At 36.6% G+C, this 18,619-nt stretch overlaps 1 protein-coding gene across 1 annotated transcript in view; it reads left to right on the forward strand.

The window, feature by feature from the left end:
- Positions 1–18,619, forward strand: part of SNX24 (sorting nexin 24) — a 264,545-nt gene that overhangs the window by 150,851 nt on the left and 95,075 nt on the right. The window contains exon 2 of the mRNA XM_043979692.1: positions 7,023–7,106. Coding sequence (XP_043835627.1) covers positions 7,023–7,106 — 84 coding nt within the window. The remainder of the gene's footprint in view (positions 1–7,022; positions 7,107–18,619) is intronic.

Genomic DNA, 18,619 nt, shown 5'->3' on the forward strand with positions numbered 1-18,619 from the left:
TACAAAAAGAGGCAAATGATAGTTCCTGCCCTCAAGGAGCATATAACCTAATGGGAAAGTCATCTAGACAAATGTATACAAAATAAAACATGTACAGGATAAAGAAGAAATAATTAAAAGGGAGAACACTGGAATTGAGAGGTTAGGGAAGACTTCCTGTAGAAATTGTGACTTTAGTTGTGATTTAAGTGGAAGATTACTGTGTTTGCATAATTATTTCTATATTAGTCATGTTGTGAAAGACAACACAGACCAAAACAAAAAACGAAGACAAATAAAAAAAGTTTTAAAAAGTATGCTTTAATCTACATTTAGACTCCATCAGTTTTTTCTCTGGAAGTAGATAGCATTTTTCGTCATAAGTCCTTTGGAATTATATTTCTGAGATTACTTAAATCATTCACAGTTGATCATCTTACAATATTGCTGTTACTGTGTACAGTGTTTCTTCTGGTTCTGCTCATTTCACTTTGTATCAGTTCATGTAAGTCTTTCCAGGTTTTTCTGAAAGCATCCTGCTTACCATCTCTTATAGCACAGTAGTATTCCAGCACAGTCATATACAATAGTCTGTTCAGCCAATTCCCAAGTGATGGGCATCCCTTCAATTTCCAGTTCTTTGCCACCACCAAAAAGAGCTATTATAAATATTTTTGTAATAGGAGAATCTTTTTCTTTTTTGTTCTCTTTGGGATACAGACATAGTTTTGATATTTCTAGGTCAAAGGGTATACATGTGGTTTTTTGTTTTGTTTTGTTTTGTTTTGTTTTATTTTTTGTGGGGCAAAGTCACACAGCTAGTTAAGTGTCAAGTGTCTGAGGCCAGATTTGAACTCAGGTCCTCCTGAATCCAGGGCTGGTGCTTTATCCACTGCACCACCTAGCTACCTCTGGGTTTTTTTTTTTTAAATAATAAACATTTTTATTTATAGTTTTGATTCCCAAATTTTATCTCTCCTTCCTTCCCTCCCCTCACCACTCCTTGAAGTGGTAAGCAATCAGATATGGGTTAAACTTGTATGATTATGTAAAACATTACCATATTAGTCATTTTGTATAAGAAAACTTGAATAAAAGAAAAAAAAATGAAAGAAAGTGAAAAATAGCATGCTTCAGTCTGTGTTCAATCAATATCGGTTCTTTCTTTCAAGTTGGATAGTATGCTTTATCATTAGTCCTTTGGGTTTGTCTTTGTAGGGACCAATTTTTAATTGGGGAGTGTTAGCTATGCGGCTTGCCGCAATATTGGGGCAAAGAAGGAGACCAACAGCCTCCCTCAAAACAGAACAGCATTTATTAACAAAAATGAACTTAAAAAAACGCAAGCAAAATCAGTAGAATTAGGGGAAAGGAAATAAAGTGGGGGAAGGGAAACGATACAACCTGACTAAACACCACTGCCCAAGAATCAGCTGAGAACACACACATGGCTGCATTCTGTCACCTTCCAGCTTCAAGCTAGAATGGCAAATCTCCTCCCTTCTTCTTCCCAGTAGACCCCAGGCTGGCCACACACAGCCCCAAGCCAGTTGGCTGGCAGCCCTAACAGTCACATGACTGCCCTCACTGGGCTTCCAGTCATTATAATTTTGCCAGGCCCATGTAGGTGTCAGCAAATGGTGATGACGTGAGATGCCAGCGCCACGGCAACGGCTACAGCCAGTGGGTGGAGCACTGTGCCATTTGTGGAGGCGCTACGCCTGAGCCCCAGGCCAGTACTCGTGCTGGGACTTTTAAAGTCTAGCCAAAAGATGGGGTCATAAAAACTTCAAATAACAATTCTTTAGATGTTGGATTATTGTATTGCTGAGAATAGCTAAGTAATTCACAGTTCTTCATCCAACAATATTGCTGTCACTGCACAACATTCTCCTGATTCTTCTCACTTCACTATATATCAGTTCACATAAGTCTTTAACCCATATAGTCTTTTGAATTAAATTATTTATCCTCTAGTTATTTTAATTTTTTTTTTGATGAGGCAGTTGTGGTTAAGTGACTTGCCCAGGGTCACACAGCTAGTAAGTGTCAAGTGTCTGAGGCCGGATTTGAACTCAGGTCCTCCTGACTCCAGGGCCGGTACTCTATCCACTGTGCCACCTAGCTGCCCCATTTTAATTTTTTTCTTCAAAGGTCTTTTATTGGACATAATTTTTGTTAGGATGAGTCTAGGATTTTTTTTTAAACATCTCTGCTTTTCTACATTTGTTTTTGAGATTTTTATACTTTAATACATAGAGAATTTTTGTAAAGATACCATGCATTTCTAAGCTATAGCTCTACTTCTTTTATATTCCAATTGAGTAATTATCAGAGGTGTATCACATCTAACTTCTAAAATTCTCTTCAGAGCTTTAACTTCTTTCTTGTTTATCTTTTGCTTAGATTTGTCTAGGTTTGAGAATGGTACATTGAGATTTGAAATATTGTAATTGTACTACCAATTTATTTCTTAAATTTTTCCTTTTAAGTATTTAGATGTTGTGTTATTTGGTATTTATCTGTATGCATTAAGTATTGATACTGAGTTGTCTGTGGTGCTTTGAACCATAATATACTTTCCCTATTGACCTTTTTGGTTCAAAACAAAAAACTCCTGCCTTGTTTAAAATCATGATTGCTAACATGCTTCTTTGAGTTGATTTAAAGCATAATAGATTTTACTCCAACCCCTTGTTTTAACTTTCTGATTCTTTTTAAGTGTTGTGAGAATTTCAATGACACCCCCTTCTGGGAGGGACATTGTGAGCTCTGGCCTGAAAAGAGATCATGTGACTTTAGCATCTGGAAGTGACCTTTTCTGGGGTTTTCAAGGCCAGATCAGCATCAGGAAGTGATGTTTGCCACCTGTGGGTCCCGTCAATCAGAGCTACCAACCTATTAGCTTGGAGCTGTGTATATGTGTGTGTGTGTGTGTGTGTATAGCCCTATTTTGTTTTGGAACTGCGGCTTGGTGGGAGGACAGATGCTGGGCTTTCTTAGATAGTTAGATGAAGTTTGCTTTTTACCTCTCTCTCTTCACTAACTTTTGATGTACTTTAATAAATACTTAAAAGTCTAAACTCTTGCTAAAGCTTCTAATTTAAGGCAACCACTCATTAGATTTAGACATCATAGCTAGAATTTTAGGCCCTTATTACAAAAAAATGTATAAAACATATTATTGAATTGTTTTCTAATAGTTTCTTAGAACTCCTCTGTTTTATGAGTTGATCCCATTTACACTCATAGTTATTATTGATCATTAATCATTTCCCTTAATCCTATTTCTCATACATTTTGCCCTCTTTGTCCATACCCTATTTTTTACAAAGAGTTTGGAGAGGAGTGTAATTAACACTAGTGATCCATAGTTGAGGCTAACTGCTTTGGTTCTACTGCTCTTCTTTTCTTCTCACTAAATGTTAAAACACATGTTCTTGCCTTTCCTTTATTCCATTCTTCCTGATTCATTCCCCAAAATAGGAATTTATTTTTCTTAGGATTATAATGCCCTCAATCTGCCCAACCTCTTTATCCCTCCTTGTTTCTGCCTAATTCCACAGATTTAATTTATTTCTACCTTTATATGCAATATCTCTGATGTGCCTCTTTTATATAACATTCCATTTTCCAGCTCTGTGCCATTATAAAAGCCCTTTGAAATTCCTAGCTTCCTTCAAAGCTTTGTTCACGTACCATCTACCATCTGTCACTCTTTCACCTTCCCAAATTACGTTGTATTTGCTTTTTACTTATTTACAAAATAAATAAATAAGTAAAATAAGCATTTAATTTGCTATTTATGTTTTTGTCCTGTGTAATGGAATTTATTAATTTGATCATTGACAATGCTATGCTAAGGTTTAGTAAAAATCCAGCAATTCAAACAATTAAAGACGAGAATCCACCTTTCCAGACCATAGTCCAGAGTCCAGAGCCCAGTTTTTCCAGAACAGAATCCAGCTTCCTCCTGATGACATCTTACCACTTCAAGAAGACAAGAGAACTCAAAGACTTTATATGAACAGTTTTGTTTTGTTAGTTTTTGTTATCTTCTGTTATTATATACCATCTGTAACATGTACTCTCTGCAGAGGCCCTCCCTCTGCAAGACCAATGTCAAAGTGTCGAGTTCATGAGGGACTGCCCCCCTGGACTAGCTAGCATAGGATATTATTTTTGACTGTTTCATTGAGCAAACTCATTTGTTTTTCAAATGAAACAAAGGGGGGAATGTGGTAAAGGGGCTTTTGAAGGACCGCCCCTTTTGGGGAGGAGACCGTGACAAACAGCCATGTGCCTGCTGCTGCCCGGGAGAGTGTGGCCAAGCACGTGATACTTCCGATACTTCTGAGACGCCAACTGAAAAAACTGGGTAGTAGAATGGAAGTGAGGGCTTGGCTTGCACACTCTGGCTTCTGAGTTTAGCGGTGATGGTGCGTTCTGGTGATCAGCTCTGGTACTCAGTGGCAGCATGCATTTGACTCTGGTTCTCAGCCTGAGAGGCAGTTTTGGGATTTGGTGAGTTTTATAAAAGAATATAGACTAAGCTTAGATCTAAGACTATTCATTTGTATTTCTACTTTCCTATTTCCCTATTTGGTATCACCTGTTTGTTGTCTAAACAATAAAGGCTAATCCCTCTCTAATTAAAGCTCAGAGACTTCTTTTCTTACTGGTCTGGGAGATATATAAGGGAAAAGTTAAAAGGGGAAGTTTAATGCTCTTATAGTCAATTTTAAATCTCACATCTGTTTATGTTATTCCTTTTTTCTTTTTTTTTCCTTTTTTATGTTATTCCTTTTTTCAATTCTCATCTTTAACTCCTGCAAACACTGATGACCACCCTCTCTTATCAAGGACCTAGATAGTTTCATATTTAGGTTTTCATAACATGGCTTTATCTAGTGTATTCTCTTACATTTTTGGCCAGTCTTCTTTGCTAGATCATCATCCATAAAATATCTTAAGCAAAGCTCTATCCTAACACCTTTTCTCTATTTATACTTTCTGTCATTTCTTTGTAGATTACTCACAGAGCTATATATCTAAGTCTCTTCTGAGCTCCGGTCTTATATTGCCTTTTTGGAAATTTCAAACTGAATCTTCTGGAGACAATGTTAAAAAAAATCCTTTCCTCTCAAATCTTTCTTTGTATTGAGTTTCCTGTTTCTGTGAAGCACTACGGTTCTTCCACTCTCCCAAGTTCATAGTTTTAGGATTAGTTCAACTCTTTACTCAATCTCTTCAAACACATCCAGTTAGTTTCCTAACTTTGCCATTTCTACCTCCAAAACAACTTTTGCATCCAGTCAACATGCACAATAATTAAAGTAGTAGTAGTGTGGTGATGATGATGCCACTAGTTACTAAACATGGACCACAAATGTAAGTCTTTCAGAGAGAGATCCATGGAAGGGGGAAGACCCCTCCCCCTCACCCCAGTAAAACAGTTACTGTGTTTGTTTTTTCTCCAGTGTATTTGATCTTTATAAAGAGCAATCAAAGACACTTTATGATGGAATACTTGGTTAGTAGCAGTAAACATATTTCATGACAAACTCTGCAAAAGTATTTCCTTCCTAATAAAAGGTACTTTTAGAAGTAACAGAGGTTAGAACTGTACTGATTCTTCAATCCTTTCTTTGTCCCACCCCCACCCTCTTTAGAGGTTTCCTAACAAACCTGCCAATTAAAGTGATAGTTCTAATGTTGAATCTACTAGTAATTGAACACAGACCAAAATTTTGTTTATTCCATTTAGCTCAAAACTTATGCCTACTTTTTTTATAATGCTGCTAGTCTGTCTTGATTTAAATGAGTTCTAATAGTTTGAAAGCAAAACCAAACCAAACCTTAAATCCTACTAACTAATCTTATATTCTTATGTTCCTCACTACATTTTCCTCATTTGATTTCTAGAACAGTTTTTGAAAAAGGCATGGGTTTTTTTTGTGAATTAATGAAGATATTTTTTCTTGAAGTAGACATTACATATATGGAGAGTTGATTTGTACATGTAAATTTTTGAAGAAGCTTAAATTGAATATTTGAAAGTTTAAATTATAAAAAAAATTACACAATATCTCATGCTTTTCTAAAAGCTTAAGGCACAGTACAGCTGAATTTGAAAACAATTTGCTGCTTCTAATATGGGGATTTCTTTTAGAGATGACAATTTTAATCTAGAAGTCATAAGTAATTGAATAATCTTAATATAACTTAGTGCCTCAGAAACTTACTCAGCAAAAGAGAACAGTCATGTCAGTCTTTGGAATAGTAAAATGCCTTTCCTTTTAGCCTCAGTGAGCTTTTTTTTTTTTTTAATGTATTTTCATGAACATTTCACAATATTTCTCATCCCCTGTCCTTGGTCCTGACCCAATGACCTAAGAATCCAGAAAATGTCATGTTAGTGGTTACTAATTAGTGCATCCAGAGAGCCTTTTCATTTGGCCTTTCAACCTTTTGGAGGTAGAAGCACAAGCTGTCATTCGTATCATGCAGGGAAAATGAACCTTAACTACAATTTTTTTTTTCCTGTGTTGAAAGCAGGAGAATAAGTCCAGCTGAGACTATATGAATATGCAGGTTGGGAAGAAATTAACCCAAAATCTACTACTGTTTTTGTTATTGTCTTGCAGAAGATATAGTACCTTGTCACTGAAATACACATTAGAACTCATTTATGTATGAGATTATTTACCAGCATCTTAGTATTTTTATTTCAGTGATACCAATTTAAAACATTAGTTTTAAGGAAACATTAACAAATGATAAAATATAGGTGCTTCTTTCAGTACATGCAAACTTTCATTGCTTTTGTATGTGTTGGTTAAAAATACTTGCTAATAAAGATTTAGTCATAGTACTCATTAATCAATGCTATTACTCCAGTGTCTCCTGAGTGTTCTGGGTTTTGAGAGATCAGCTATTGTAATCTAAAAGATGAAATATATCATGAGTCCTAAACTTAGAAGATGAGACAACTGAATGTATTGAATTGGTGAAAGTAATATCTTTCATTTTTTTCCCCATAGGTCTTCAAGATAGAAGTGCTAATGAGTGGACGGAAGCATTTTGTAGAAAAACGGTACAGTGAATTTCATGCTCTGCATAAAAAGGTAACTATTCTTTTTATTGGCCTAATCAGTATAACTTAAGATTCCCTTCCATATTATTTATATTTCATTGAGCAAGATAATTTGTTTCATCCTAGAATATTTTTCATACTTTAAAGTGTTCTTCATCAAGCTTTTAAAGTAATCTAGGTTTTCTTATTTGGTATTATTATTGTATTATTTTGAATCATATGTGTTCTGAAACATTTGTTGGAGTATCTTACTCATGATAAAGACCTTGGTGTTCTTTGAAAAAAAAAAAAGGTTATCTTTTCATGAAAAAAAAGTTTTTTGAACATTGATTTTTCATTATTTGTGTTTTTACAACTAGTTTTTACTTTAAATTTGTACAAACATAATCTCTTTTTTGTAATCTCTACATTGTAAAAAACTAATTATTAATAACTATAACTAACCTGGAAAAATTATAATATCTATACTTATGAAAAATTATAATTATATGAAAAATTCTAAGCTTAGGAAAATTATAATTGGGCTGTAAATCCCTTCGTGGTCAGCATTCAAATGTGAAAATATTTTAGCTAGCTGGGGCTAATTTTGGGGCTAAAGTTGACTGGGGTACTTAATCTGGAGACTTTTGACTATTTGAGTATCTGACTGCTATTAATTTAATGTGGGTCGTTTATAAAGTTCCACCACACTGCTCCACTCCCAAATTAATAAGCAAAATATTAAGAAGCCTCTTAACTAAATAATCAAAGCAGAGTTTTTTAATACAATAAGGGCCTTAGCCACCTCCTGTCTCAGGGCACGTTACACTTTCCCTGCTCAGCTACTTTCTTCTAACTCTTCTTAATCTTCACTTTCTCCAACCTGTACCCTGTGCTAACTGCTTCTGTGCTCTCCGCTGCCTCCTGGTCAGTCTGTCTATCTGTTTGTCTGCTCCGTCAGTCTGCCCTCTGCCGCCTTTGCCGCCCCTCTAATCTTGTCCGCCTCTCTTAATCTTGTCCACAGGCCTTTCCTCCTTGCTCCTAGTCCTGCGTTACTGTTCGTCTCATCCCCCCTGTAATCTGACTCCCAGGTCTCTATATATCTTTTTTATCTCCACTCAAATCTCTGGGCTTTTTGCACCTACACACCAAGCTAATCTGCCTGCCAGGGCTGTGGCTGGCGGGGGGGGGGGGGGGGGGGGGGGGTGCGCTCAAGCCTCATGTGCTCAGAACCTGACTCGGATGAGGCCAGGATCTTTCGGATAGCTCTGCTCAGGTTGGAGGGAGCTGGGGGCTTTTTTTTCCCCAGCTGTCTGACCTGGTGTCTTGTACAGCCCACGGGGCTTTTTGGTTCCACTGAAGCGGAGGGAGAGGGGCACCAGCACCTCCCACACAGAAGAGACCCTGAGGGCCTAAGGCTTTCTAATCTTGGCCCAAAGGCAGGGTCCCCAAATCAAAATAAATTTCCACAACATGAAAAATTACAAGGAGGGGGCGATATACCTCTTTAGGTAGTCCATACTGCTTTTGGACAAATTGATTTTTAGTAAGTTTTTTTTGACATCAAGTTTAAATTGGCCTCTTTGAAATTTTCAACCATTACTTCTGGCTCTGCCCTGTTGGACAAATGAAACAAGTCTAATTCCTTCTCTACATGACAACCCTTCAAATGCTTAAAGATGGTTATCATGTTCCCTTTGGTTCTTCTCTTCATCTTAAATATCCTGAGCTCCTTTATAGGATCCTCATATGACATGAACTCAAGGCCCTTCCATCCTGGTTATCTGTTCTCTACAGGTGAGAGATAGAATAGGCATTTATTAAGTGCCACTGTGAAGCACTTTACAGATGTTATCTTAAACATATACCTGTGGTACCCAAAACTGAACACAGTACTCCAGGTGATATCTGATGAGGGAAGAATATGACAGGTCTATCTCCTTGTTATTCCTAAAGGCTATATCTCTCATAATGAAGCCAATATTTCATTAGCTTTTTTTGGCTGCCACACTGCATTGCTGACTTATTGGACTTGTAGTACACTAAAAATTTCATATCTTTTATAGAATAAATGCTTTTTAGCCATGCCTCTCCCATCTTGCACTTAATCCAACTGTGATTTTCTATCCCTCTTGAACTTCACTTTATTAGATTATTCCTAATACTTTAGCCCAGAGGTTCTTTATCTTTAGTCTCATGGGCCCCATTGACAGTTAGGTGAAACCTCTGGAATCTTTCTCAGAATAATGTTTTTAAATGGATTATAGAGGAAACCAACTGTATTAAAAAGTAGTTGTCAAAATTAAAAACAACAACAACAACAACAACAACATGAACTACAAGTTGAATCCTAGGTCTAGCCTATTAAGATCCTTTTGTATCCTCATTAGTGTGTGAGTGTTTGTGTATTGAAAATTAAGTATTTTTTCCAGTTTCAGGAAGATAACAGTACATAAATTATGCAGCAGTTTCTACCATGTGGTATGAATTTTGAATATTGCCTAGGTCTGTTTTTTTAGGTCCACCTTGGCTAATTATGAAGGGACTCATCACTAATAACTTACTGGCCATGTGGCAATAATTTTGGGGGGGAATGTCAAGCAAAGAAGCAAGCAAAAATACAAAGTAGCCCTCATACCTTTGTATCCACCTTTAGCTTCTGAAGTGATAGTGGGGAAGTTGGTAGAGGGTACTATGAATCAACTGGTTTTTAGATTATCAGTGAATTTTATTTTGACTATTGCTACTTTAGATGTCAGGTTCATTGACCAGTGAGTAGATATATGACTGAAAAAGCTAAATCTTAACCAGTTTGACAGTTTTATTACAAACTAAACTAGAAAAAGATAGAAAGGAAACTATAGTTACATGGGGGCAGGATGACTTACAGGAAATTCTGAGAGAAGGAAAGAAAGGATTTGGTATAGTCATTTTATTGTAAATCCAAAGGCAATGAAAAACATTACATGGGATATTTCTTCATTGTGTCTTAAAGTACTAAAGTTAAATATTTGCAAAACGATAGTGTGAGAATAACAGCAACTCATATACCAACATTGATTGCTGAGGTTGAAGTTGCAGGGAAATTCTTCAAAGAACATCAATAAGACCCTCCAAGTCAAATTAATGTACAGTCTGATCCTTGATAACTTCAAGCAAAGATGGGGAACAGGTTAGGATAGGGAGGGTGTAGTGGTTAGGTACTAGTCTTGTTTTCAGGAAGACCTAGATTAAAATTTTACCTCAGACACATACCAGTTGTGTGACCTCAGCTTCCTCTCAGACATAAACCTATGATCTAATTATTTCATGATCCTGTGATAGCAATGGGACAGCATAGTTAGGAAGGAATGATAGGGGCAGCTAGGTGGCACAGTCGATGGAGCACCAGCCCTGGATTCAGAGGGACCTGAGTTCGAATCCGGCCTCAGACACTTAACACTTGCTAGCTGTGTGACCCTGGGCAAGTCACTTAACCCTAATTGCCTCACCAAAAAAAAGAAGAAGAAGAAGAAGAAGAAGAAGAAGAAGAAGAAGAAGAAGAAGAAGAAGAAGAAGAAGAAGAAGAAGAAGAAGAAGAAGGAATGATGGAGGCCAAAGACTTGTAGATTAGATAGAAACCTCATGCCTCTATATCATTAAGGTTAAAACCATTAATACTTTTTGTATTTTTTTTTGTATATTTGTAAATTTTGCTACATAATCCTAACTAGACCATCACTGTCTCTAGGCATTCCTTTTATACCTTCTTAATCCAACCACAGTCCTGCTCATTATGACAGCCTTTCCAAAACTTTCCTTCCCTTTTCAAGCCTCCCATGTATGGGCCTCCTTCCCCTCACCCTCTAAGTTTCATGTTTTACTACAAAAATTTAGACCATTCTCTGAGAGCTCCCTATTCTCTCTATCTTCTCATCTTACATCATTTACATAGTTTCTACCACTATTTTCTCTATCCCTGTTACCCCATGAAGAGGTGGACTTTCTTCTTGCCAAGGTAAAACCCTTGACATACACAAGTGATTTCCATTCCATCTCAGATTGCCCTCTCTATCATGCCTATACTCTTCCAATCTTGAGTTTCTCCCCATTTATGGGGTACTTCCTTACTACTTGCAGGCATGCTTATAGCCCCTCTGTCCTCAAAAAAAACCCAACTCATTTTATTTGTCCATCACTGCTAGATACCATCTTTTCTCTCTTTTCCTTTTGTATCTACACTTGAGAAGGCAATCTACTATACTATATCCTTTCCTATCATTAAACCAAAACTATTATTTCCAAAGTTACTAATAATCTCTTAATTGTCAATTCTAATGGACTTCCTCTTCCTTCTTAACCACTCTGAAGCCTTTGACACTCAATCACTCTCTTTTCCTTGATACTTTCTTCTCTAAGTTGTTCTGTTCCACTCTTATGATTCTCGTCCTGCCTATGTGACCACTCCTCCATCACCTTTGCTAGATCTTTATTGAGCTCACATCCAGTAATTGTGGTTACCTCCCAAGGTTTTCTCCTTGGTCTCCTTTTCTTCCTCCATACTGTTTCAGTTGGTGATCTCATCAGCTCCCATAGAGTTAACTATCATCTCTATGCTTGTGATTCTTAGATATATTTATCCAGCCCTAACCACCCTCCTGACCTCCAGTCTCACATATCTAACTGCCTATGGGATGCCTCAAATTTGATATCTTATACACCTGAGGTTTCAAACTTAACCACCTGCAAATAGCCTGAAAAACAGCCTGAAAAACTTCTAAGTTGAGCCTGAACCAGACTAAAATCCATTTGGGGAATGTTTAACAAAACAAATAAAAATACAGTACAACATAGGGGATGTTAATTTGTGATTTCCTAACTCAATATGTGGCTTCTATTTGAATTTGACACCACCATTGTAGACACTCATTATCTTTCCTTCCAAATTCTCCCCTCTACCTAATTCCTCTGTTACTATTTGAGGATACCAGCATCCTCCCAGTCACCCACCCTTGCAACTTAGGTGCCATCTTCAGCTCCTTACCCTATCCAGTCGAATGCCAAGTCTTTGCTGATCCTACCTTTACAATTCTTTTGTATATTCCTCCTCACATCTGACATTGCCGCCACCTTGGAATATGCTCTCTTCACTTTATATATGGACTACTGCAATAGCCTTCTGGTTGGTCTCTCTGTCTCAAGTCTCTCTCCACTTTAGTCTATCCTCTACTTAGCTGTCCATTTAATCTTCCTAAAACACAAACCAATTCTAGTAGCCCTCCCTGTTACCTCTAGGACAAAATAAATCCTGTTTGCTTTTAAAGCTCTTCATAATCTGCCCCCTACCTACCTTTCCAATATCTTTACACCTTACTCTCAGTCACCTACTTCATGGTCCAATGACACTAGGATTTTTTTCTGTTCATCACGTGAGAAACTCCATCTTCCAACTGGGCATTTTCACTGGCTATCCTCATATCTAGAACTCTCCTCTTCTTTATCTCCACACCCTGACTTCCTTCAAATTTCAGCCAAAATCCCACCTGCAAGAAGTCTTTCTTCATAATTTACTCTGAGATAATCTTCAATTTATATTCCACTTATCTTGTTTGTACATAGCTGTTTTCATGTTGTCTTCTGAATCAGAATGTGAGCACCTTGAGAGCAGAGACTGTTTTAGCCTTTCTTTTGTATCCCCAGTGCTTGTTGACTTGATTTGATTATAGGTTCAATGATTATTTTATTCCTGTCGGACAGAAAGAGAGTGCTTGACTTTTGCTTCATAAGGTAATAAATATGAGACTTAGGAGGCACTTATTTGACGTATTGGCCAATAGGAAGCCAGAGGAGGATATGTAGGAAAATGCAGAAATGAGAGAATGCGAATCAAGAGTGCTGCATTGATCACAAATGGAGGCTCAAGAAGCAGGAGACAGAAGACTCAGACAACTACAAGAGAGGCTGCTTCTAAAACTCTTCTGTTGTTTTGCTGGAAATGTGCTCATTTGTAGAGAAGAATTGATTTACTCGTTCGTTGGCAGAAAATCTTGATTAGCTAAGAGAGTTCTTCAGGTGTACTGGGCTGATTGGAGGGAAGCTGAATCTTGTTTCTACTAACAGAACTGAGTTTATGACTTTCTACAGCCTGAGAAGAGGTAAAACTCTCAGGGATGCCTGGTTGCCCTCTACTACACTTTATAATTTGAGAGGGAAAAACAGAAGGGAAAAGCAAAGCTTTGCATTTGTTGTTGTTATTGTTGTTTTTGAGCTGTGCTTATTGCAGAAACTTTGCTAGAAACTGATTTAATCAGAGTTGGCTGGGCTTTTCTGTATTGACCAGAGAGCTAACCTGACGACCTCTTCTCTGCTTTAATGGAATTTCTTGTCACCAAATAAGTGTGATGTTGATATACGTTTTGCTTTTTAAAAAAAACGGTAGCACTTTCTCAGTGCCCTTTAAGAGTAACTGTGAGGGGAGGTTGGTGTGAGTGAGCTAGTCCAGAGAGAAAAGGGAAGTGCTGGTGCCTGCAGTGTGCTAGCTACATTGCTAGTATGGACGATCTGGTACTGTTGCCATTCTGGGCTACACGTTAAATGTATGCCCTCAAGGCATGATTATTAAGGATCAAAAGCTCATTTACCTCTGCCTCTAATTGCTTAACGTATAAGAGCAATTTATTTCCTTAACTTATCATTCCAACTTTTTTGTTTTTAATCATATTTTATGTTTCATTCAGCAAAAATTTATCTTCTCTCCCAACCACTCCACTCTTCCCCTCCCATCCAATTGAGAACAGAAGAAAACCAATACCTCTGTTACAAATATATATTTAAATATATATTTAAGCAAAACAAATTTCCACATTGGCCCCACCTCCCAAAAATGTCTGATTCTGCCTTCTGAGTCTTTTATTTATCAGGAGTTTGGTAGCATATTTTATCATTAACCTTCTGGAATTGTGGTTGGTTGTTAATGCTGATCAAAGTCCTTAATTTGTTCTGAGTTGTTTGTCTTTACCATATAATTGTTATTGTATAAATTGTTCTTTTGGTTCTGTTCACTTCACTGTATCAGTTCATAATATTTTTCCTAGATGTCTCTGAAACCATCCCCTTCATAATTTCTTATTGCAACAGTCTTCTCTAACATTTATATACCATAACTTATTCAGCCATTCCCCATCCTCCTTAGATCTCATTCTTTGTCACTTCAAAAAGAGTTATAAATATTTTTTGTGCATCCTTAGAGGGGTTTTTTTTGGCTTAATACTAATCCCTCTCTAATTTGTTCTAGTTGACCATTCCTGCTTCTCTCCTTGCCCTCCTATTTCCCTGTTGAGTGGTATGTTTCTGTATTCAACTCTGTGTGTGTGTGTGTGTGTGTGTGTGTGTGTGTACTAGTGTGCGTATTATTCCCTCCTTTGACCATTTCAAATGAGATTGTGTTTCCAAGTGTCAGCAACTCCCTTCCCCTTCCTCTTTGTAAAGATGTCTACCAGAACACTGATGATATGAGATGATTTTCCCATATCTTCCTTTGCCTTCCCCTTCTAGTTTAGGGCATTTAGTAGACTATAAACTAAATGTGATTCAGAATTGTGATGTGCTGAGAAGAGCCAAGTCTATCACCATTGTTCATCACACAATGTTGCTGTTACTTTGTACAGTGTTCTGGTTCTTATCAGCAGTTTTCTAAAAAGGAATTTCAGACTATTAACCATAATAAAGAATGCTATAAATCATTAATAATAAGAGAAATGCAAATGAAAACAACTTTGAGATTTTACCTCATACCCACCAAAATTGCCATAGGTACAGAAATGGGAATGGTCAATGTTAGAGTGGTTACGGAAAGATAGGCACAGCAATATACTGTTCCTAAAACTATGAATTAGTAAAACCATCCTGGAAAGCAATTAAGCAAATAAAAAGTCTCTAAATTAGCTACGTTCTTTGACCCCAATATTCCATAACTAAGTATCCCAAGGAGGTCATTGACAAAAAGAAAGACTATATGTAGCAAAATATTTATAGCAGTATTTTCTGTGGAAAAACAAAGTAGATGCCACTGAGTAGCGAATAGCTAAACAGTGATACATGAATATAATTCAATATTGCTGTTCTATAAGAAAACACACATATAGTGATTACAGAGAAACATAGACTTATGTGAAGTGATACAAAGTAAAGTGAACAGAAGTAAACAATATACATAGTGACTGTTGTTCAGTCATTCAGTTGTTTTTGACTCTTCGTGACTGTGCATCATAGGAAGCCAGGCCTTTCTATTCTCTGGACATCTTTTCTGATTTGAGGGGCTTATCTTATGATTACATATCTTTTAGTATCTTAATGGGGTTTTCTTGGCAAAGCTACTGGAATTGGTTGCATGTATTTTCAGGGTTTTTTTTAGTGTGTTGCTTGATTTTGTTGAATACTTTTTCTTAAAAACTTTTATTATAAAAAGTGGCTCTTTGGGAGGGTAATGCAGATGGTGTGAAAATAAAAGATCAATAAAATACTTTTTTAAAAAAGGAAAGGCTGTAGATATAATTTATCTGCATTTTAACAAAGATTTTTATAAAGTATCTCATACTGTTCTGGCAGAGAAGATAAAAGAATGAAGACTAGACGATGGCACAATTAGATGGATTCAGAATTGGTTGGATAGCCAGGCTCAAAGGATAGTTTTTAATGGTTCCATGTCAGCCTGGTAGGAGGTTTCCAGGAGAGGACCCCACAGACTTGTGTATAGCTCAGTGCTGTTTAACATTTTTTCAGTAGCTTTGTATAAAGTCCTAGATGGTATGATTATTGTATTTGCAGATGTAACTGAGTAGTGAAGGAGAACTAACACACTAGGTGGCAGAATAATAATCCAAATGAATCTTGACAATCTAGAGCATTGATTGCCTGAATATAATAAGATGAAATTCAGTAAGGATAAATGCATACTTGAGTATATAAAATCACCCTCACATAGATATAAGGTGAGGTAAGGGAAGTCACAGTTAAATGAAAGTTGGAAAAATATTTAGGGCATTTAGTAGACTATAAGCTAAATGTGATTCAGAATTGTGATGTGCCTGCCAGAAAAACTACAGAGATCTTGGGCTCCATTAAAAGAGACATAGCTTCTAGCTATGTTTCCAGCTCTATTTCCAGAAGGGCATAGTTCTTCTGTGTTGTTCTTCATCTGGAGTATTATGTTTGGTTCTGGTCATGGTAGTTTTCAAGGGATACTGATAAGCTAGAAAGCATCCAGAGTAGTGTAGCCTGGATGGTCAAGGACCTTGAACTCATGTCATATGAAGACCTATTGAAGGAGTTCTTTATACTGAGCCTGGAAAAGAGAAGATTCAGCGTGGACATGATAGATGTCTTCAAACATTGTAAGGGCCATAATGTCTAGGTCTTAGACTTGTGTTTTTCCCTAGAAGCAATATGTAGAAATTTCAAAGAGGCCTATTTTTTAGGCTTGATGTCAGCAAAAACTGCCAATTCATCCAAAAGTTGAATGGACTATCTGAATATATGGTAAGTTTCCCCTCTTTGTAGGTCTTCACACACAAGCTAGAAGACAACTTGTTTTGTTGGTTTTGTTGTAATAGGGATTACATGTGGCTAATGAGGTCCCTTTCATCTTTCAAAATCTGTTAGTATTGTACAATTAGATGTTAAGGTAGTTTGAAATAGGTGAAAATTTTAGTAAGATTGTAAATGTATTGCAGTTTACTAATGTCACATTTTACAAAACTTTAATTTTATAAGCTTTAGTAATTACCACAGTTATTTTCTATTGTGGCTTTTTTTTTTGCGGGGGGGGGGGGAGGGGGGTGAGGCAATTGAGGTTAAGTGACTTGCCCAGGGTCACACAGCTAGTAAGTGTAAAGTGTCTGAGGCTGGATTTGAACTCAGGTCCTCCTGAATCCAGGGCACCACTGCGCCACCTAGCAGCCCCTATTGTATTTTTTTATATCTTCTATTTTCATGGTTTTATTTTGTACCTTTAAATATTATTTAGGGGCAGCTAGGTAGCGCAGTGGATAGAGCACTGGCCCTGGATTCAAGAGGACCTGAATTCAAATCCAGCCTCAGACACTTAACACTTACTAGCTGTGTGACCCTGGGCAAGTCACTTAACTCTAGTTGCTCCACCCTACCAAAATTACCATAAGACAATTAACTTTCCTTAAAGTAAATATTTATTTTGTTTGAATTTATTTTTAAAAGGTACAACATTCTCTCTTAACTCTTTCAATTCATTTTGTTGCTAAGGCTGAAAGCTGTTTGTTGTTTGTTGTTGTTGTTCAGTCATTTTTCAGTCATGTCCAATTCTTTGTGACCCCCCCATGGGGGGGAGGTTCTTGGCAAAGATTCTGGAGTGGTTTGCCATTTCCTTCTCCATCTCTTTCTTTAAAAAACAAAACAAAACAAACAAACCAAAAAAGAAACATAGATGAGATTGACGCCAACATCCTTAAGTGACTTGCCCAGGTAGTAAGTGTCTGAGGCCAGATTTGAACTCAGGAAGATGAGTCTTCTTGACTCTATGCTGGGTACTGTATCCACTGTACTACCTAGCTATCCTGTAAGCTACTTATTAGTAAATGTGAGTTACTTATAGTTATTCACCTTGCTTTAACTTTTGTTTCTCCCTAGTACGTAATTCAATTGCTTTGAATCTAGATATAAATAAATTTGTTGATATCTCATGTTTTTGACTTTGTTTCATTTTGTACTTAGTTCTCAGAAATGTTTGATAAACATTTTCTTGACTGGGGTGCTACTCTTTAAAAACAGACAGTTTCTTGTGCATTTTGCTAATAAGTGCTTTAATTATTTTTCTGAGTACACCTTCAGAAGTGCCTTTTAAGCAAATGGCCATTAATGCTGAAGAGAGAACTGTAATCATTGTCATTAAAATACTTTTTTTTGGCTATCTTGGTTGAAGAAATTTCACAATGGCCACTTTAATGAATACTTTCAGTATTTGTTGTTCACATTAAGAGGAAGTCAAGAAATATGTTAATTTATTCGTTTGAATTCTCTCCAGAAAAGTATAAGTTTTACTTTATGTACTTGTAAAATGTTTTTGATTTGATTAAAGTTCCTATTTTAAAGGCATCTACTCTTTTAGAAGATATTTTTATTTAAAGTTTTATTAGCCCAGAAAATATTTTTCCTTCTTAACTTTCTATTCTTCCCCTTTCTTTACCCTATTATATTCCATCTGTCACAAAGTTCTTACTGTTTTTCTTTTAAAAATCTGAATTTGTCACTTTCTTTGAATTATTACTTCTGTTTTCTTAGTTCAGAACCTCGTCCCCTCTGCTAACTTCTCCCCTAAAGATGCCAATTTAATTTCTTTCACTCTGTTTTCTGTACTTGCTTAAAAACTTGGAATGCATTTTTCCCTTATCAAGTGCATACTTCTCATCCTGGCATTTAATGCCTTACATATTGTAGATTTACTCTATCCTTGTTTCCCAATATTTCCCCATGCTATGGTTATGTTGGTCACTTTACTGACCCATGTCATTCTAATTTCTGTCTTTGTACCTTTTCTAATATTTTCTACAGCCT

This window comes from Dromiciops gliroides, chromosome 1 (assembly GCF_019393635.1).
Source record: "Dromiciops gliroides isolate mDroGli1 chromosome 1, mDroGli1.pri, whole genome shotgun sequence".
Taxonomy (NCBI): domain Eukaryota; kingdom Metazoa; phylum Chordata; class Mammalia; order Microbiotheria; family Microbiotheriidae; genus Dromiciops; species Dromiciops gliroides.